Source organism: Chiloscyllium plagiosum, chromosome 35 (genome assembly GCF_004010195.1).
Source record: "Chiloscyllium plagiosum isolate BGI_BamShark_2017 chromosome 35, ASM401019v2, whole genome shotgun sequence".
NCBI classification, from domain to species: Eukaryota; Metazoa; Chordata; class Chondrichthyes; order Orectolobiformes; family Hemiscylliidae; genus Chiloscyllium; species Chiloscyllium plagiosum.
Window position 1 is genome coordinate 11003256 of NC_057744.1, and position 19831 is coordinate 11023086.

Consider the following 19831-nt stretch of genomic DNA (forward strand, 5'->3'; position numbering starts at 1 on the left):
GACCTTAGAGTTTTATAAAATCATGAGGGGCATGGATAGGGTAAATAAACAAGGTCTTTTCCCTGAGGTGGGGGAGCCCAGAGCTAGAAGGCATAGGTTTAGGGTGACAGGGGAAAAATTTAAAAGGGTCCTAAGGTGCAACTTTTTCACGCATGTATGGAATGAACTGCCAGAGGAAGTGGTGAAGGCATTTGGATGGGTATATGAATAGGATGGGTTTAGAGAGATTTGGGCCAAGTGCTGGCAAATGGGACTAGATTAGTTTAGAATATCTGGTCGGGATGGATGATGTGGACCAAAGGGTCTGTTTCCGTGCTCTGTGACTCTATGGTAATACCACTTGTGTGGAATAATATTACCTGAGATCTATCAGCCCAAACCTGAATTTTGGCAGGTCTTTACTGCACATTGGTACAGACTACTTCAGTGTCTGAAGGAGTTCCAAATGGGACTTGACTGTTGTGCAATCATCGAGAAATATTCCCACTTCTGACCTTATGATGGAAGGAAGTTCGCTGATGAAGCAAGTGAAGACTGGGAGTCCTCAGCAGTTTCCTGGGACTGAGACTGGCCATCATCCACCACAGTCACTTTCCTTTTAGTTCAGCATGCCTCCAACCATTAGAGAATTTGTCCTGATTCACGTTTGATGCCATTTTTGCCAGGGTTCTTTCATATCACACTCTGCCCTTGGGATCCAGCTAGCTTTTGACAATTACTTCCACCTTGGCTGTTGAATTGAGTTGTCTGTGCATGTTTGAATGGAGGCTGTAATGAGGTCAGGATTGGGTTGCCCTGTTGAAACCCAAACAGAGCATCAGTGAGCAGGTTATTGATTTTGACATGATTTGAGAAATCCTGAGCATGTGTAAAATGCTCCATGAATGCAAATTCTGTTTTCCTGTTGCCTGGACTTGTACTCTGCAGTAAATATTTTTAGTCTTTGCTCTTTATCGATATGCTTAAAGTTAAAATGGTACTGTGGGCCCCAAGTCAATTAAGGAAATATATTTTTCATGCATAATTTTGTGTTTGAACACATTGATTTTACTATTTTTAAGCAATTGGACGTGAATTTTACTGATCAAAGCAAGCCTGCAGCCCTTATTGATTTTTGTTCTTGTATTCAGCTCCACAACTGAGTAGCAGATCCAGGCTGTCTGTCTTGACTGTGACGTTTCACAGTCCAATCTCGTCAAGCCAAGCAAACCTGACTGCACATGTGGCATGGAACAGATTGTGTTATTATTGGAAATGGTTTCTGTCTGCTGTACAGTTTTAAATTATCGGTGTTGGATACAGAGTTTCCTCTTCTGGCTTTGGTTTTTCATTCTGGCATTTTATGTACCAAATATCTGAAAAAAATAAGATTCCTAAAATATCTGAAGAGAAAATATTTGAGTTGAGAAGTGAGCATCAGAGCATGAAGGGAATATATTTTCTGAGCAAAGTCAGCAACTAGCTGAATACTCTTAAAGTGATTTAGTGTTGTGCAGAACCAGTTCCCTGGTTTCACAGCAGGCCAGTAAACTAAAGCATTGTAACACAGAAGGTGATTTGGCTGCTGTCTGATGTCTGCAGTTTTTAACATAGCAAATTGTTAATCTAGGGTGAATTGCAGAGAAGGTGTCCCTAAGAGTTTAGGATCACTCCTAAAATGAGGGAAAGAAAGGACTGGTTACAAAATTCATAGGAATAAAAATGTGTTTGCCCGGTACTGTTTTGGCTGGTGACTCATGACAAGAATAAAAATTAGCTGCCAACTAAAGTTTATTTTTGTGCAATAATTAGCTATGAACTTGATTTGCAACATTCATGATTTTAAAAGATGCTGCAATCCTCAAGTGTTCATTGCCTTTTATTTGTGAGTTATGCTTTCCTGAGGCAAGTAAAGCTTTGCCTGTTTGTTCCCCCCCCCAACTTCTTTCTGAACATAGTGACCCTTTTGTACCCTGTAGCATCGATACTGGTAGCTGGCTGTGTCCTTGTTAAGCAAATGAGCAGGCTTACAAAGAATATAAAATCAATAGCAGCCAATTCATTTGTTACAGCAACAACCTTTGGAGAGTAAGTGGGAAGTTAGGGCCAAAATCATTGCAACAATTTCAAAAATGGTTTAAAGAATGGCTCCAAAATTAGATTCAGTCTTTAAAAAAGCTTTGAAATTTTTATTTCACTGGAGGGTCACTCCAAATGGAAACATTGCCAACATTGTCATACTGTTTCTCTTAATTTTGTGGCAAATCCATGCTTAATTCAGTAGTTTATTGTTGAAAATGAAATAATGTTGCCCTATAACTGTGACTGGAGTTTGTATAATATTTAGGAACTGCATTGAAAATCACAGTAAAGTTTTGTGTCTCTCAGAATAATTTCCTTTCTTTGAGTTTTCAGATTTTCCATTTAGATGCATGAGCTAAAATATTGTGGAGACTAATTTTTCTTATTATTTTTTCCATATTCTTTCTTGTTCTAAAGACACTGACATCTTCTGTGGTACTGATTTAAGAAAACCAATCATCCTTCTCTAAACTCTTGGTATTCATTTATAGACCTATAAACTGGTGTTATTCTACAATCAGGAGCATAAAGCACTGATGTTGTTGAAGTTCTGGCAGCAGGCTGCTTGGCTTCCCTCTTGGACATAGATATCACGTGACATGGCAGGAAAAAAAGCAAAGGAAACAGAAGAAAATATTATTTTATAAAAATAAGTGATAGAATCTTTTCTCAAAAGTAAGCATACATTACCACCTCATAAATACTATCTGTCCATTGAAACCTTTGAAAGCAGTTATTTTATCATTGTGGTACTTGGTAAATGATCTAACTAGAAACTGAGTTCTGGTGGTTCTATTACATGCTGCATTTAATATTACTAAGTCCAAGAATTTCTATATCATTGTTCCTTCTCTGCTACTTGATCAAAATCCTGGAACTCTCTAACAACAGTTACCCCCATGCACTGCAGCATTTCAAGAATGCAGCCCTTATCAACGACACATAGGATGGACAATAAATGCTGACTATGTCAGTGATGTCCACATCTATGAATGATTACAATACATTGTATATGCTTACTTTCTTTTTTAAAAATTTGTTCATGGCCATAGGCATTGCTGGCTAGACCAGCATTTATTGCCCACATGTATTTGCCCAGGGGACAGTTAAGAGTATACGTATTGTTTTATGGTTCTGGGGTCACATGTAGGCAAGACCGGGTAACAATGGTAGATTTTATTCCCTAAAGGATATTCTGTGAACCAGACGGATTTTTATAACTATCAACAGTGTTTATGTGGTCACTGTTAGGTTAGTTCTCTATTCCAGACTTGTTAAAATTCAAATTTCGCCATTTGCCAAGTGGGATCTGACCCTATTTCATCAGAAAAGTGTTTTGTAAGCTTCAGAGGTATCTGTCAGGCACTGCATTGAGCAAAACTTGAGAAAGGTAGCTGTAGCCCCTGTCTGTGAGAATTAGTGCCTTCAGGTGAGGGCTCTTGAGGATTAGGGATAGAAAAGTATTTAAAAAAGAAAAGTACTGTATTTTTGTTACCATTTAATTCAGGGGCTCCCAACCATGATAATAGCACTTCAAAGATTAACATTTTATTTTAGCTTTTGTGCTTCGATCTTTACTTGACTGAAACAGACCCTTGAGTACACTGGAATAGGAATGCTAGTCTTCAAATTTAATTTTTTATATATAATGTGTATATATTAATACATCATATTGAAGATATTTAACATTTTGGACTATAGAATTTTGTATACGCTTTCCTGTAGTCTAGTATTTCAATTTGTGTCAAAATTTGCAGGGGAAATACTCTGACAATGCTCCAGGACCGTGGTTGTGTGCCTATACTGGCTACTGCAGATTTGTCATGTATTTCTTAATGCCATGCATAAAGACATCATAATCTGAGTCACCTTATTAGAAACAGCAACATTAATGATCAACATCAGCTAAGGACAAAACATACTAAATCCCATGCCAGCACGTAATCCACCCTAATTAGTTTCAAACCCCACCTCTTCCCTTCACAAGCAAAATTCTGTTTTATCCCTGTGGTGTGAAGTAAATGACTGTTGTGCATTGGATATGTTTGACAACAGAGAAGGCAGAGCAGTAGAGAGGCAGTGCATTTGAAGCACTGGCCTCTTTAGCCAAGCAGTGAAAGAAAGCTGTTTCTAATTTTGAGCTGTTCTTTCCAAAAAAAAAATGTTCTTTACTGGATGCAAATGAAGAGTTTTGACCGAAGTTACTGGGACTGAATATTCTATGAAAAGGAACAGTCATCTAAGAAAATGGCTCAAAATATAAAGAATCAAACAAAATAGACAGAATTGCTTGAACATAAGCTTCTAGAACTGGGTGTTGGGAGAAACTGCTTGCGATTTTTAAGCAGTCTTTTCAGACCGTTTTATGCTGGATCTATGTGTAACAAGAACTGGAACCGTGTGGAAAGGCACAGTGGCTAAATGAAGAGAGTAACTTGTTTTGAAGCTGAAGGTCAGAGGGGACAATGGGAGGACTACAGATCAAATGGTAGGAGATTTTCAAAAAAAAGAATATGTACTGTTTTGGTTGCAATGTTTTTCACTTGTCTCAGTACTCTGTTTACAGCTATCCGCTAGTGTCTGTACACTGATATTTCTGGCAAGGTATGACAGTAATCAGATTCAGCACAATATTTTTAATACTTTTAACTTGAAAATATATCTTTATATATAAATGCACTGGGACAAAACAAGGTGATTTACCTTGATTTTCTTTCATAAGACGTTAATACTAGCCTTACAAAACAGCAAGATATTTATCTTGTCTGCAATTATGCTGTTACTACTTATATACAAAATCAATCAGTTTAAAAGCTTTAATTCCTTCATCTGCATAAACCTTTACAAAGGTCTGAACAAAACGTCTCTCAGGCTGCATTAACCTAAATTAGATTTGAACTGCTAGTCTCCTCCTTTTCCAATGAATTTTTCCATGCACAAAGCTAGCACTATATAGGGCATGTGAGCAGTAATAGATTCCTTATTTTTTCCATAGGAAAATGCTTGAAATATGCCAGGAGTGTACTCTGCATTTATTATATTTCCAGTTTGGATTTTTTTAACTGTAAATAAACGCAGTGCCTTTCCTTTTTTTTCTTGTATGGTACTGTTGTTTACAAGAAATGATTCATTTTTTATTAAAGCAAGGAATAATGTACTATTTACTAATTGTTTTCTTTAAACCTTGCTATTGGGGAAAGAGTGCGCTACCCTCCTGTTGAAAATGATTTCTAAGGGACATTGGTAGGCTGCCCATCTACATAAATTCTTCTTTTCTCAAACTGCTTTTTTTCTATTATTGCTTTAAACAAAGGAGCAAGTCTTCAGAGATCAATGATAATTTATCAGGTTCATGTTGAGACTGTAGGTGGAAAAAACACAGCTAGCTAAATTGTATCAGTCCATTCATATTGGTTAAAATTTAGTGTTCTATTGAGAGCATTTCTCCAAATGTTGGAATTTGGAGAAGAGGATTCAAAAGTGATGTATCATCAAACAGTTACAGTATGGAAGAAGGCCATTCACCCTGTCCAGCCCACACTGGATCTGTTACTCTGAACCCGTGAAATATAGATACTTAGTTGTTTACTTCCTTGCATTTAATTAAAATTAGTTTCCTTATCTTCAGAAAAGTATCAGCAAAGTTAGAACTATTCAAGCTACTTTTATTGTTATATGATTGCAAGATTATGCCATCAACTTCTATTTGTGTGTGTACATCTTGATTTTTGTTTCAATGATTTATGAAATAATATCATTCTAAAATATCTGTAAAAATAGCCAACACAAATATTATAATCAATTGCTTGCCTTATTGAAAGCAAACTTACAGTTTTCTTTAAATCTGGTGCTGGTATCTGTGTCCTGGCTTCCGTTTCTGAGAATTAACTGTCAATATCTGGTGCATACAATTATGAATCTATTGATCTGGCTGGTACTGTCTAAAGAGCCATCCATAGCCAGCAATGAAGTTATAAATGGATACAAAAGTTCTACTTTAGGACTCGTATGCTATACTTTGCATTTCCCAGTTATTTTCTTTTCCCGTCTCATTCTGCTTTTTTGCAAAGTACTGTTTTTGTAATTGATAATTCAAAACAATTGACCAGAAGCAATTTAACATTATTAAACAGTCCATAAATAGAGTAGCAAATGTCAGGATAGGCCGACTAAATTCATGAATCACTCATCTAGTTGCCTCATGATGCATGGGATAAAATACCACTAAGTTTTTAATCAAACTCAAAAAGTGTATGGTATTGGTTTATTCAAGTATTTTTTCCCTGTTTATTCTCACATTGAGTCCCACGCTATGGCCTTCTCTCAACATTCCTTAGGTGGGGGCAGGACAGTTTGAATCATAGAATCATTATCAGTTGGAAGTTTTACCTCATCTGACTGTTCAGAGAGACTCTTCTGCTCTTCTCTTTTTCTCCTCTTTTCCTGAACTGCAAATTTTGAAATTGAGTAGCCTCTTTCTGCACAATTTTATATTCAACAGGCTGAAAACTTTAATTGGGCATCTGAATGCTAGTCAACAAATTATCTAAAGTTTTTAAGTTGAAAACATATTGCTCTTAAATATAATTGATTGATTGAAGTAGATGGCATTCAAATTAGTCAATTTACCTTTGTGCTGTAGAACATACATATCTTGTTACATTTAATTAAATAATGTAAACTGTTGTGAAGTAAGTGTGAGTCAATATGTTCAGAGGCAAATGTCATCCAAGACATGACAAATTTTATCATGTGTAGAGAATCATTAACAAGCCTACATTTCTTCAAACTTGAGCTGCCTCAACTAACCTTGCTTTAATTTTATTCCATGGGCAGCAGCGATCCTCCAATGCTTCAGCATTAAGCTGTTATTCCTTTTGTGTAAGCATTAACAATTAATTATGGCAAACTCTTCAACCTTGAGAAGCATTGCAATGACACCCAAACAGATCTTTACGCACTGTCCACAAAAGCACACTTCATAAGATGTGGAAAGAAACGCTAGGAGGAATTCACTGCAAGCAGTTTATCAACAATTAATTAATTAATTAATTTCTTTTTTCATTCACAAATGTTACATACTGAGTGTAATCTTGAGGCAACAGGGGACTCCCTCTGGTATATCTATATATCTAGCTCAAAATGAGTAGCATGTTTTTGAATGAGTGCTCCAGATTGTAAGTGGGAGGCTTGAGCCAAATTGGGCGTCTGGACTTATTTCCATAAAACTGTTGGGCTGTGGCTGCTAAATGGGTATTCTTGCAGTTTGCAGCCAAGGCAGTGTTAAATTCTAGCCTGTTCTGTGCAGAACCAGCCACCAAAGATACTGGGATGGTGGTGAAGTGGTGAAGCAATTGACATTGTTTGTGCGGAGTCACAAAAAGTAAGGCATCTAATGTTGGTTTCAAGTGGGTACACATGCACCAAAATCCATTTGTTTACAAATTGGCAGCTCACATGCTTCAGAGGTACTGCTGAGGAGGTTGTGATCCAAAATTGGTGTTTTCAGTGTTGATCTTGTACCCAAAAGTAGCTGCAATGATATTGAATTTATTAATCAGCAACTTCAACAGGGGACTTTTCTCTTGTGCTATTTAACAACATACGATTGGAGTTTTGTGTCAAAGTAGAAATACTTCTCCATGAAAGGAGAATTCACAAATAAGATTTCCTGAAACACCCCATTGTAGTTCATAGTTGATTACAGAGATTACTTTGGCAAATAAAAACTAAGGAACGGATTTATTACTTAACTGTATTAATCAGAAATGGTACGTGGTATCTTATGCTTGATTGAGAGATGAGGGAAATGTAGGTGAAATATACAAAATATGGTCTCTGCTCTGGCCCACATTATAATATCCAGCATTGACTGTGACAAAATCCTCTCTTTATTTTATGATTTTCTTGTTTCTGCAAAGATGATAGGCCTCTGGGATTTTTAAATGATGTCATTTCTCCTGAATAATCTATAGCTGCAATGTCTCTGCAGAGGCTGTGGCAGCTAGACTGAGGTTGTTATTCGTATCCAGATTCCCACATACTCCGATTAGTTCATTGAAGACTCGAGGCAATTGTGAAATGGGTCACTGAACATGACAGGTTTTCCTGCTGTTGAGGAGGCTGGCTTCACAAAAGATTTTTAGCTAGGCCTCAGGAGTTTTGCAACTGCTTGAAAAAGTAAGTTTTTGCTAACCTGTTTTGCATCACAGAAAGGAATCTATATATCATCATTATCATTCAACTTTTGGCCAGAAGCCAGTTAGTTTCTGATTTGTTTCTTGAACAGCCTTTGTTTAATAAATATAAACACTATGACATGTCTTGGAGTTTCTGAAAATGAAATTGCATTACTGCAATCGACTATCCAAAACTGGCAGCTTTGAAAACTTTCATTTTACAAACACAGACCATAAAACTATCCATTTTATTTGGTTTCATAGGTAACTGTACTTACTGATATTGGATCTTTTTTGATTCTTATGGGAATTAAATACACCCCCATCTCCCTTACCCTCTTCTTCCCCCTCCCAGAACCAATCTTCCCCAATTTCAGCACGATGGTTCAACTTCAAGTCCAATGTGCTACAATAGATGAGCTTCCTTCTACACTACCTTAGGGGTAAACTGTAAACCTAGCATCAAAAGAATGTAGTTTACCTTCGTCACCTTACACCAGTCCCACCTTTGTAACTTTTCAGTGTAATATTTTTTGAAGTTATACAAAATGTTGTTTGCGGTCTTGTGCTGATTAAGAATTCAGTTGAAGCAACTGAAACACAACCACTTCACTCATCCTTTGAAATTGGCTCCAAATCTCCAAAGAATTTTAAATATCTGTCATGTTTACAAAATAATTATGTAGCTCACCAGCCTAAAATCCAATATAAGATAAAAATTGACTTTTTTTTTTAAAAAGGCTGCTCAATCATTACCTCTTTCTTCCACCCACACTGTACTCTTCTCATTCATATTATGGTAGTTAGTGATATTGTAGTTGTCCTATCCTACAATGCACAATTAAACAGGCAAACTTTGCTAAAACATTAACAACAGAACATAATCCAGAATAGTGCAAGCATGATTACTCAGTGATTACATCGCCAGGGACCCGCGTTCAGTTCAAGCGTCGGGTTTGTGCATTCTTCCTGTGTCTGTGTGGGTTTCCTTTGGCTGCTCCAGTTTCCTCCCACAGTCCAAAGTTGTGCAGGATAGCTGGATTAGTCATATTAATATTACCCATAGTGTCTAGGGATGTGCAGGTTAAGTGCAGGGTTACATGGTAGGGGTGGGTCTGAGAGGTATGCTCTGTGGGAAGGTGTTGTGGACTCGATGGGCCAATTGGCCTGCTCCACACTGCAGGGATTCTATGATTCTATGACATTTGAATTTGCTCTTTTGAGAAGTTCCAGAATATTTCTTACCTTTTTCTGTTCTTTACACTTCCAGAATAAGTGCAAGATTTCTGACCTCCTAACTAGTACAAATCATGATTTAGGTTTGGTAAGATCCTTCAAATATATCTCTACAATAATTTAGGCGTCCAATTTAAAGTTCTGATTTCAGATGTTGTTTATCTGAAATGGCGTTTACAAGTTTTGTTTTCTGCTGCAATGTGGTAGAGCAGCCCATTCCAACTCCTCTTCCTGGTTACATAAAAACCACTTCCATATCCTTGTGACAGAATTTTTGTGGATGCTGCTGCTTGGATGAAGGACCCCATTTTAGCAACATAAGAGAGAATCAGCTCAAAGATGCTGTTGTGCTCAGTGCTTCAGTGTTGTCAACTGTACTATCCAATGTAGAAAAATAGAAACAAATCCATAAAGTTATGAGACTGTCAGAAGTGAGTTGAGATGTTGAAGCAAGTCAGCGGTTAAAGTTGGATTCTTGATTAAGAGAGAAGAATTCAAATTTCATTTTGGATTTAGGTTATGTTGTGTTCATATGTTAATGGTTTAGGGAGGATGGCCACTTTCACTTTTTGTTTGAAAGCTTTGTGTGAGAGGCTAATTTATTTTCCCATGTCACACAGGATCATTAAGAAGGAATGTCATAGACTGTGTCCAGTGAGACGTTTACAGGGTCTCAACTCCCATATAAAGAAGTTGACATGGAAACAAGGGGAGAGCATGGAGAATTGCAAGTGATTTAAATTTAAATTACAAAGTTAAAATTTGTCCACTTTAGGCATTTTTATTTTTGGGAGAAAGTTTGAATTCTTTAGGATATGGCAAAAATGAATTCCTCAATAATATGAATTGCAATTTTAGTTCCTTGGTGGTGTTTTAATATTAATCACTGATACAGTTCTAAATCACATTTCATTGTTAACACAAGTAGTTTAAAAACAAGACAATTTTTGCATATTTATATAGATATCCTTGGCTTAACCTGCAACTTATAATTCCACCAGTAAATGTGAAGCAAACTTTTCATAGATCTTATTTTCTCCCTTCCTTTCATCTCAATTTTCATTTTTCAAGTCTATTTTAAGCACACTTCTTTCAAATAATATACCTTTCTGACATAAAAGTTATTCATTCATGGTGCCGATTACTCTTTATTGCTTTATTGACAGGTCCATGAGGAATATGTGGTGCAGGCCTCTATTAACCTGCTCTTCAACTTTCCATATCATAGCTATAGTGTACATAAGCTTGAATGAAAAGAAATTCATCAGCTCACAAACTTTCTCATTACATAGTCAATTCTTAAGTACCTTGTAATAAATGTTACCCTATTCCCATCAAAGATCATTGTTGAGAACTTTCAGTGTGGGGAATTGTAGCTCTAAGCATGCTATTTCCCATAGGCTACATTTTTTTAATTTTGTAAAGATCAGATTTATTTTCCCTCTTCAGAAGCTATGATATATGCCTAAAATAGTGTAATCAAAAATCATTAGCAAACAGGAAAACTAAAGCTTACATTTTTGAACAAGCAATGAAATAAAGGTGAACTTTAACTTTTTTTGATTTGAAAATTCCAGTACTTTGTTCAAACAGAATCTATTGCCAATGATTATAAATAGTATAATACATACTTTGCTGAAGAGAAAACTAATTTGTAACTTTTTAGTTTTTATTGTTTTTGCTGTCAAATGTTTCTACAGGATCCTGGCATGTAAATGAGTGGATTTTTTGTGAGCCAAATGTCTATGGAAAATCTTATTGTATGGCCAGTCACAGCATGTAACTGCACAAAGAAGAGCTTATGCAATGCTGCAAGTTGTTGGATTAAAAATATTTGATACTTGCATTCAAAAATAACTCTTTTGAGTCACACTGGTTGGGCTGCTGTTTATTGTCATCCTTAACCATTTTGAAAAGATGGTGGTAGGTCATCTTCTTGAGCAATGGTAGTTCCCAAGAAGGTTTATATTTGAATTGAAATGTTAACTGTATTTCTGTCATCATAGATACTGCCAGACCTGTTGAGTTTCTGTAATAGGTCATGCCTCACGAACCTTATTGAGTTCTTTGAAGATGTGACAAAGCACATTGATGAAGGTAGAGCAGTGGATATGGTGTACATGGATTTTAGCAAGGTGTTTGATAAGGTTCCCCATGGTAAGCTCATCCAGAAAGTAAGGAGGTTTGGGATACAGGGAAACCTGTCTGTCTGGACACAGAATTGGTTGGCCCATAGAAGGCAAGGGATGATGGTAGATGGGAAGTATTCAGCCTGGACTTGGTGACCAGTGATGTTCTGCAGGGATTGGTTCTAGGACTTCTGCTCTTTGTGATATTTATAAATGACTTGGATGAGAAAGTGGAAGGGTGGGTTAGTAAATTTGCTGATGACACAAAGGTTTGGTAGAGTTGTGGATAGTGTGGAGGGCCATTGTAGGTTGCAATGAGACATTGACAGGATGCAGAACTGTGCTGATTAGTGGCACCTGGAATTCAACCTGGAAAAATGTGAAGTCATTCATTTTGGAAGGTTGAATTTGCAGAATACAGGGTTAAAGGCAGGATTCTTGGCAGTGTGGAGTAACAGAGGGATCTTGGGGTCATTGTCCATAGATCCCTCAAAGTTGCACCTAGGTTGATAGGGTTGTTAAGAAGGCATATGGTGTGTTGGCTTTCATTAGCAGGGGGATTGAGTTAAAGAGCCATGAGGTTATGCTGCAGCTCTATACAGTCCTGGTTAAACCACATTTGGAATATTGTGTTCAGTTCCGGTCGTCTCATAGGAAAGATGTGGAAGCTTTATAGAGGGTGCAGAGGAGATTTATCAGGATGCTACCTGGATTGGAGGGCCTGTCTTATGAAGAAAGGCTGAGGGAACTTGGGCTTTTCTCATTGAGCAAAGAAGGATGAGAGATGTACAAGATGATGAGAGGCATAGATAGAGTAGATAGCCAGAGACTTTTTTTCCTATGGCGAAAATGCCTATCATGAGGGGGCATAATTTTAAGGTAATTGGAGGAAGGTTTAGGGGAGATGTCAGAGGTAGGTTCTTTACTCAGAGAATGGTAGGTGTGTGGAATGCACTGCCAGTGGTGGTAGTAGAGTCAAATATATTAGAGATATTTAAGCAACTCTTGGATAGGCACACAGAAGCTAGTACAATGAGCGGTATATAGGTTAGCCTGATCTTAGAGTATGATAAAAGGCAGGCATAACATCGAGGGCCGAAGGGTCTGAACTGTATTGTGCTGTACTTTTCTATGTTCTATGAAATAAATTCAGAATACTTGGCTGAATTTTAAAAGCTTCAAAGCCACTCATTTTAGCCAAAGGATTGCTGAGTTCATGCTGTGATTGTTTTAAGAAACTATTAGAGGATTAGTTGTTTTTGATGTGCTCAGTGATACAAGTTTTTTTTTACATTTGATTAACACCTCTAAGTGCATGGGTATTACATTGTTCTGGGTTTGTTGAGTTGAGAGACTTCTTGACTCGGTCTTCCTCCCTCAACGATAAAAACCCAGTCCCAAGCATTGGTATGCTCCATTTTGGGAAGTATCACACAGAGCTTACCCTTGACCTTTATATGTAATTCATTTCCAATGACAATTGCTAGATCATGATCAGAAATAGAAACTCTTGCAGATTTTTCCCTCCCTGACCCAAGGCCTGTACGATAAATTGTTACAGTTTTATTGCCCGTTGAGGCCAGTTTTCTTAGCAGAGTTTGAAATTGCAACCTTTGACTAATGTAGGTGATTTGCCTGCTACGTTTATGAACTGATTCATTCAGAGAGCTCCTCTTTAAGTTTTTTGAGCATGATAAGATGACAGCTTGACGTTAATATTAAAGTAATTGCACAAAACATTAGAATCTTTAAAGATTTGTTTAATTTATTGTGTTGAAAGGAGTTATAATAAGATAGCAGACAAAAAAAAATTGTTGTGGAGTGGCTGCTGAAACAGAAAAGAAGCAACCTCTAGAGAAACTGGAAGTACAAGTGATATTTCAGCTTTGCATCTGAACAGAGTGCGCGAGAAGCCTAAAGGTTTTCTTCCATCAGTTATTTTAAGCCTCTACTTTTGATTGAATTACAGTCCATTGGCAAATAGTTTATTATAGGACAGAGGTTGGAAAGGCTATTGCTACATACAACATGTTTACTTTGTCTTCACAATGCCATGGTATTTCCTGAAGCATTCAGTGAGTTAGTCCAGCAAGTAGTTGAACAATGTGAACCATGTTTGGTTCAAAAAAATTGAGTCTGACAAATACATCTCTGCAACTTTAATTAGATGATGAGTTAAAGTGATGACTATTAACTAATACACACTTTTGTTTATTTCAGTTTGATGGGTGGCTGTTTGGTATTTCTTTGGCTGCCAGAATTTGCAAGGAAATTGGGAATAATGTGTTATTTGGATAGTGAACACAAAAATGGGTTATATTCCACCTAGAATAAGATTCAAGCAATAAGAAATTAGCCATACCCTCAATATTTCTCAGCGAATTTTTTTTTGGTTGAGTAAATCATTACAATAAATTCATACTAAATTTGGCAATCTTTTTGCATCCATTGAACAAACGTTGGAATGGTGTCCTATGGTTTCGGACAAAGGTCGTGATAAAGTGTTAAAGCTATGTAAAAGTAATTTGGAAGATGGCACAGCGCACTTATATTGTGTCCAATAAGCTCTCCATATGGACTAAGTACTGTGATTGGTTATGTATTGGTTAATGGTGAGAAGAAGCTGATTTACAGGAATAATCTGTAACCTCAGAATTGAAACTGATCATAAGCCACTGATGGCTGATTTGGATCCTGAATGCAGAGATGAGCTTTGATTTTGACTGCTTATAAATATGACATTAAATACAGACATTTAATGCCATTCTAGATGACTATCCCCATCCAATGAGGCACTTAATAGGGAGAATGTATTTTTCTTTACACATGTGAGCTGCCAGTTACTGCAAGATGATAAAGGTGTGAAACTTTGAGGGAAGTTCATTTCAAGGGTAAATAACAATATCCACGGATAAAGAATTTAGAAGTCAGGCCATTTTTTTAACCTTAAGTTGTCAGTTGATAAATGTTTTGTTAGTGAGGAGCTAGAGTTGTAATTCTGGAAAGGTATGGATCATAGTTGTTATATTCATGGTCTGTACTTAAGGATGAGTTTGACAAATAGTCTTGCAAAAAGCTACCTTTATGGCAAAGTTAATTAAGGACACAGAGAACTGTGAAGCAGTGTAGAGTTTATCAAATGCTAGTACCATGGAAAAGGCCAGTGAGAGTGCGACAGAGCCTGCACATTGATTTTTCAGAATTTGAAGACAATGGCTTTTCATTGTAATAGAAATTGATTGATGTTTTTCTGATGAATTGAATAACTATTAGCAAAACTTTAGAGATTTTGCATAGCTTAACTGTTGCTTGAAGGTTATGACTGACAGAAAACCTCCATTTTGTTCAGAACCGCTTTCAAATGTCATGATAAAACATGAGTTCACTGTATTATTGTGCTTTGAATAGAACAGCAGAGTGCACAGTACAATTTTAACTAAATGCTAGATACAAGTTGGAGGAAATGTCTGATGTCATAGTGATTATTTTTGTTTATTTATTGTAACGTAGAAAACTAATTGAATTGTTTCTTACAAAACAGCTTAGAATGAGGTTTTCATTGCTGAAGTCATATTTTAGCACGCTTAGTAAACGTAAAACAATCCAGATGGGCAAAGAGTCATGACAGAGTTAGAATGAGAGAAAGAAATCTGAAGTTTAACCAGAATGATGAGATGAAAAAGCATCATATGTAGTTGATGAGACTATTGGGGAGAGTCGTAAAAATGTAATTCTTGCACCTATTTAGTCAAGATGTAAGATGTTTAGTATTGAATTGTTGGACTGCACATGTAGGTTATGTTTTACTCTCCAATGTCAATGAAGAAGCAGGAGTTGAGAGGAATCAAATGACTTTACTCCAATACAAGTTGTGCTTTAAATCAATCCAGATCCAGTTCAGAGTCAGACAGGTTCGTCTGATGAAATGGAAAATTTAGTTAAAGGTCAAGGTAAAACCAGTCCTTCTGGATGTTTGACTCCAGAAAAGAGATACTGTAGTTTAGGAATAGGAAAATAGTGATAAAATAAAATTTATAAATATATGGAAAACAAAATATGCATTTAAGTCTTATAAAATTTTGAACATTGTGTAACATCATCATTAAAGAGGGAGGAATGTACTTGCATCCTCTCTGATCTTTCTTTCACACACGCACACACACGCACACGCACACACAACACATAATATTCACACAGATGAATAAACTGATTCTAGTTTGGTGATGTACGTAGTTTGTGCCAAAAGTGCTAAATTGGGTGAGGATTGAATTCTGCACAGCTTTAGTTTTCCTCTCCTGCTTTCCTTCTTGTCAAATAGCCTACTGACGCAAAGTCAATCTCATAAATAAATAATGTTTTATGTGTGAGGAACTGCTAAAATACTAGTTCCTGTGGAATTAAATTGTTTTTAAAAATTAATGCCTTTGATTTTGTTGGGATAGGGAGAAATTGGTGCAAAGAAAAATTGAAACAACTGTATTGAGTTTGGTAAATTTTATTTTTGAATCTTTCTTTCCCCTTTTTCACATTTGTGCCTATTATAAAGTTAAAAATCACCCGATGAAGGAGCGTCGCTCCGAAAGCTAGTGTGCTTCCAATTAAACCTGTTAGACTATAACCTGGTGTTCTGTGATTTTTAACTTTGTACACCCCAGTCCAACACCGGCATCTCCAAATCATGCCTTTTATAGTTGTCTTTTTTTTCAATTTAAGCTAATGTTGCAGTCAGTTCTGTGGCTAAAGATATAACATTTCACTGATTTAGATTGAATCAATCCAAGATTGATGATTGTGCTGCTAGCTGGTCTCCACTTTATAAGGAAAATCCTTGGACATTCAAAAGGTTATTGGGTGCGTTCATTTGGTAAACATCCACCTGGCACAAAAAGGAACAGGAGCTAGTCTGTTTTCCACATAAGTTTCTTCTCAATACCCTATATGGCATAAGTACAGACCACATTTCCTTTCCACAGACTAGCCCTTTGCAAGTGGAAATTGATTCTAATATATGTGCCCTAACTGTTCCCAATTAATATCAGCCCCTCAATCACAATTCTAGCATCTGCATGCATGCACTCAATTGACACAGCATTTGCAACATTAGCAGGCTGAGTGTAGGGTCAGTCTCAGCTGTAAGATTCTCATTAAAAAATTACATACGAACACATATTCTGCAAAGAAAAATTGCCCCTAAATGGAGTACTTACTGCTATTATCAGTGGAACTAGCAGGAGAACAGGTGAAAAGGAGAGAAATCAATGAAAATAGGTCTGTCTATTTTATCAGGTGTGTTGTTAGTAGTTCCTGGAACAATTCACTAATGATATTAAAATTGTGATCATAACCATTTAAAATATGTTTTACATAAATATTTGATATTTTAGTTGCAATTCAAAAACTCTGAAAAGTATAAATAAAAGATTCTTGATCCAATAGGAAATAGGCCTATGATTTCAGTATAGTTTTGAAATTGAGTAGAGAGTAGATGGAATTAGTCTTGCATTTCTCGATTTAATACTTTTCAATGACACCATAAAAATGATATAACATCAAGAGACTTCTCCTTGATATACTCGATTGATGTTGAAATTCTATCATTTTAAAATAAACATGACTAAATTGAGTGAGCAGCTTTATAATTCTAAATGGATTATGATTTTTTTTCACCATGTTAATCAACAGTGGTATAAAGTTACTGTTTACGAGAATTTTCTCTTGCCAATTAAAAACATGAAGCAGTGTCTTCAAGGACTTTGATTATTTTTTAGCGTCCGATCGGAGAGTCCAACAAATAGTGCAAAGCCAGAGTCTATTACAAGTCAACTAGATGAAACATTGGAATTATCTTCCCAAAAAGAGGAATGGGACACTAGGCCTGGTAAGTTGAACATTTAACTTGCAAGCTTATATTCATGACAAAATTGTCTTGCAGTGGCTTCCTGCAATTCCTGATATTGAGTTTAATTGAAGTCAATTAAAACAGAGTTCCTGATATATAAGTGTATGTGTGACTATTCAAGCCTTGTGTTCCAAGTAATATTGCAAATATAGGGCGAACATGTAATTGCTTTCTACTTTGTGGAGATATTAGTCATTTGGTAAATAATGTGTAACTTGGCGATATTGTTCATTTTGCACTGCCTGCAAGATAAATTTTTAATTTTGATTTGAATTCTCGAGACCTTGTATAAAAATCCAAGCTGTAATTGGAAAAAATAACTTAGTAAGAAAGTTTAAGCTTAGTATACAAAATTAATTGAGATGATTATGAGCAGCCAGCTGCAGGAGCCCAAGGTGAAAAATGGATAATGTGGAAGAATTTCCGGTGTTCTCAATAGCCAACTTAATATTGCAGATATAATCAATTACTTAGGCAGGTTGAATTATTAGTTAATTTTTTAAAAGGTAGCTTTAACATTTTTTTTGACTGATACCTCGACAATGTGTGTTTGTTCTACGTTTGCAAGATTGCTTGGAACAATGGATTAAACAGTCATAATAAAGGTAGCTCAGTGAATTGGTATGAATGAAAACAGAAGGTTCCCAGGTAAATCTTTAGTCTGGACTTTATTAGTCCAGCTAACATGGAACTAGGCACTACAATTAGTCTCAGCACCTTTTGGGTTAGGAAGGGGAAGATACTCATGATCACTTATCAAGTGACACCTGTAGGAAGTAACTTGTGCCTGAATGTTTGGTAAGAATGGATTTAACCGCAGTGCCAATCCACTTGGGTGGCCTCCACATGGATGATGGTGACTTGAGTGAGGTGCTAGACCCAATGCCAAGAATCCCTACTGTTGAACATAAAAAGAACATTTTATGAGAGCAGGGGCAAAAGGCAGTTTCACTGATTCCCAGGAGAAGAGCTTTATTATTGAGGCAAAGTTTAGTAAGAGGTGCTCTCCAAGAGGTGCTCATAAATTATTTGAGAGTTTGATAAAATAAATTAGGAAAAGCTATACCCATTTATTGGTAAGCTTGTAACTGGAAAATATAAATATTAGGTGAAAGCAAAATAAAGTCATAAATTGCAAAAGCTTCATATGCAAGTACAGCAAGTGATGAGGAAAGCCAAGAATATGTTATTGTTTATTGTCAGGGAAATTAATACAAAAGTAGAGAGGTTATGCTTCAATTATACAGGGCATTAGTGAAACCACATTTGGAGTACTTTGTACAGCATTGGTCAGGTTATTTCAAAGATAAGTGAATTGGAAGTAGTTGAGAGAAGTTTATGAGACTGATACCTGGAATGGATGGATAGTCTTCTGAGGAAAGGTTGGCAGACTAGGCTTGTATCCACTGGAGAAGAGTAAAATGCAACTTGATTGAAACATTAAACTTTCTGTTGACAAGGTAGATGTAAAAAGAATATTTTAATGTGTAAAAAAAAAATCTAGAACGAAGTGATCACTGTTTAACAATAGAGTTGTCCATTAAAACATGAAAAAAATTGTTTCTTTCAAAAGGTCATGAGTCTTTTCAAATCTCTCTTTCTCAAAAAGCAGAGTTTTTGAATAATTTTAAGGCAGACTGATTCATGTTAAGTAAGTAGGTGAAAAATTGTAGGGTGTAGACAGGAATATGGAGTAATCAGACCAGCCATGATCTTATTGAACGATGGGACAAGCTCGAGCAGTTAAGTGACCTCCTTGTCCTCTGAATTTGAAATCCAATCTGGTCAATTCTTTGGCTAATACCGCTTAACTAATTTATCCTTACATGGATTGTAAGTGCACAATGTATGGAATTCTTTATACATGCAATTTTATGGAGTTAAAAGATATGCAATGAATCAACTATTTAGACATATTGGGACATATTTCCAGGGCAACTAGGATTTGAACCCAGACATTTGAGTACTGAGTCACAATTAAGTAGAATGGATGGCTTTGAGGTATGTAGAGAAAAGGTGTTGGAAATTCTGGAAAGGGTGAAAATAGATACGTCCCCTGGGCCTGATGGCATTTATCCTAGGATTCTCTGGGAAGCAAGGGAGGAGATTGCAGAGCCATTGGCCTTGATTTTTATGTCCTCGTTGTCTACAGGAGTACTGCCAGAAGATTGGAGGCTAGCAAATGTGGTTCCCTTGTTCAAGAAGGGGAGCAGGGATAACCCTAGTAACTATAGGCCCCTGAGTATCACTTCTGTTGTGGGCAAAATCTTAGAGAGAATTATAAGGGATAGGATTTATGAACATCTGGATAAGAATAATGTGATCAA

The 19831-nt window shown here is 36.4% G+C and overlaps 1 protein-coding gene across 8 annotated transcripts in view; it reads left to right on the forward strand.

The window, feature by feature from the left end:
• LOC122540656 (dixin-like) overlaps positions 1–19831 on the forward strand; it is a 132722-nt gene that overhangs the window by 69083 nt on the left and 43808 nt on the right. For all 8 annotated transcript variants that reach the window (XM_043676669.1, XM_043676671.1, XM_043676673.1 and 5 more), the window contains one exon: positions 17374–17483. In XM_043676669.1, the coding sequence (XP_043532604.1) occupies positions 17374–17483 (110 nt within the window). The remainder of the gene's footprint in view (positions 1–17373; positions 17484–19831) is intronic.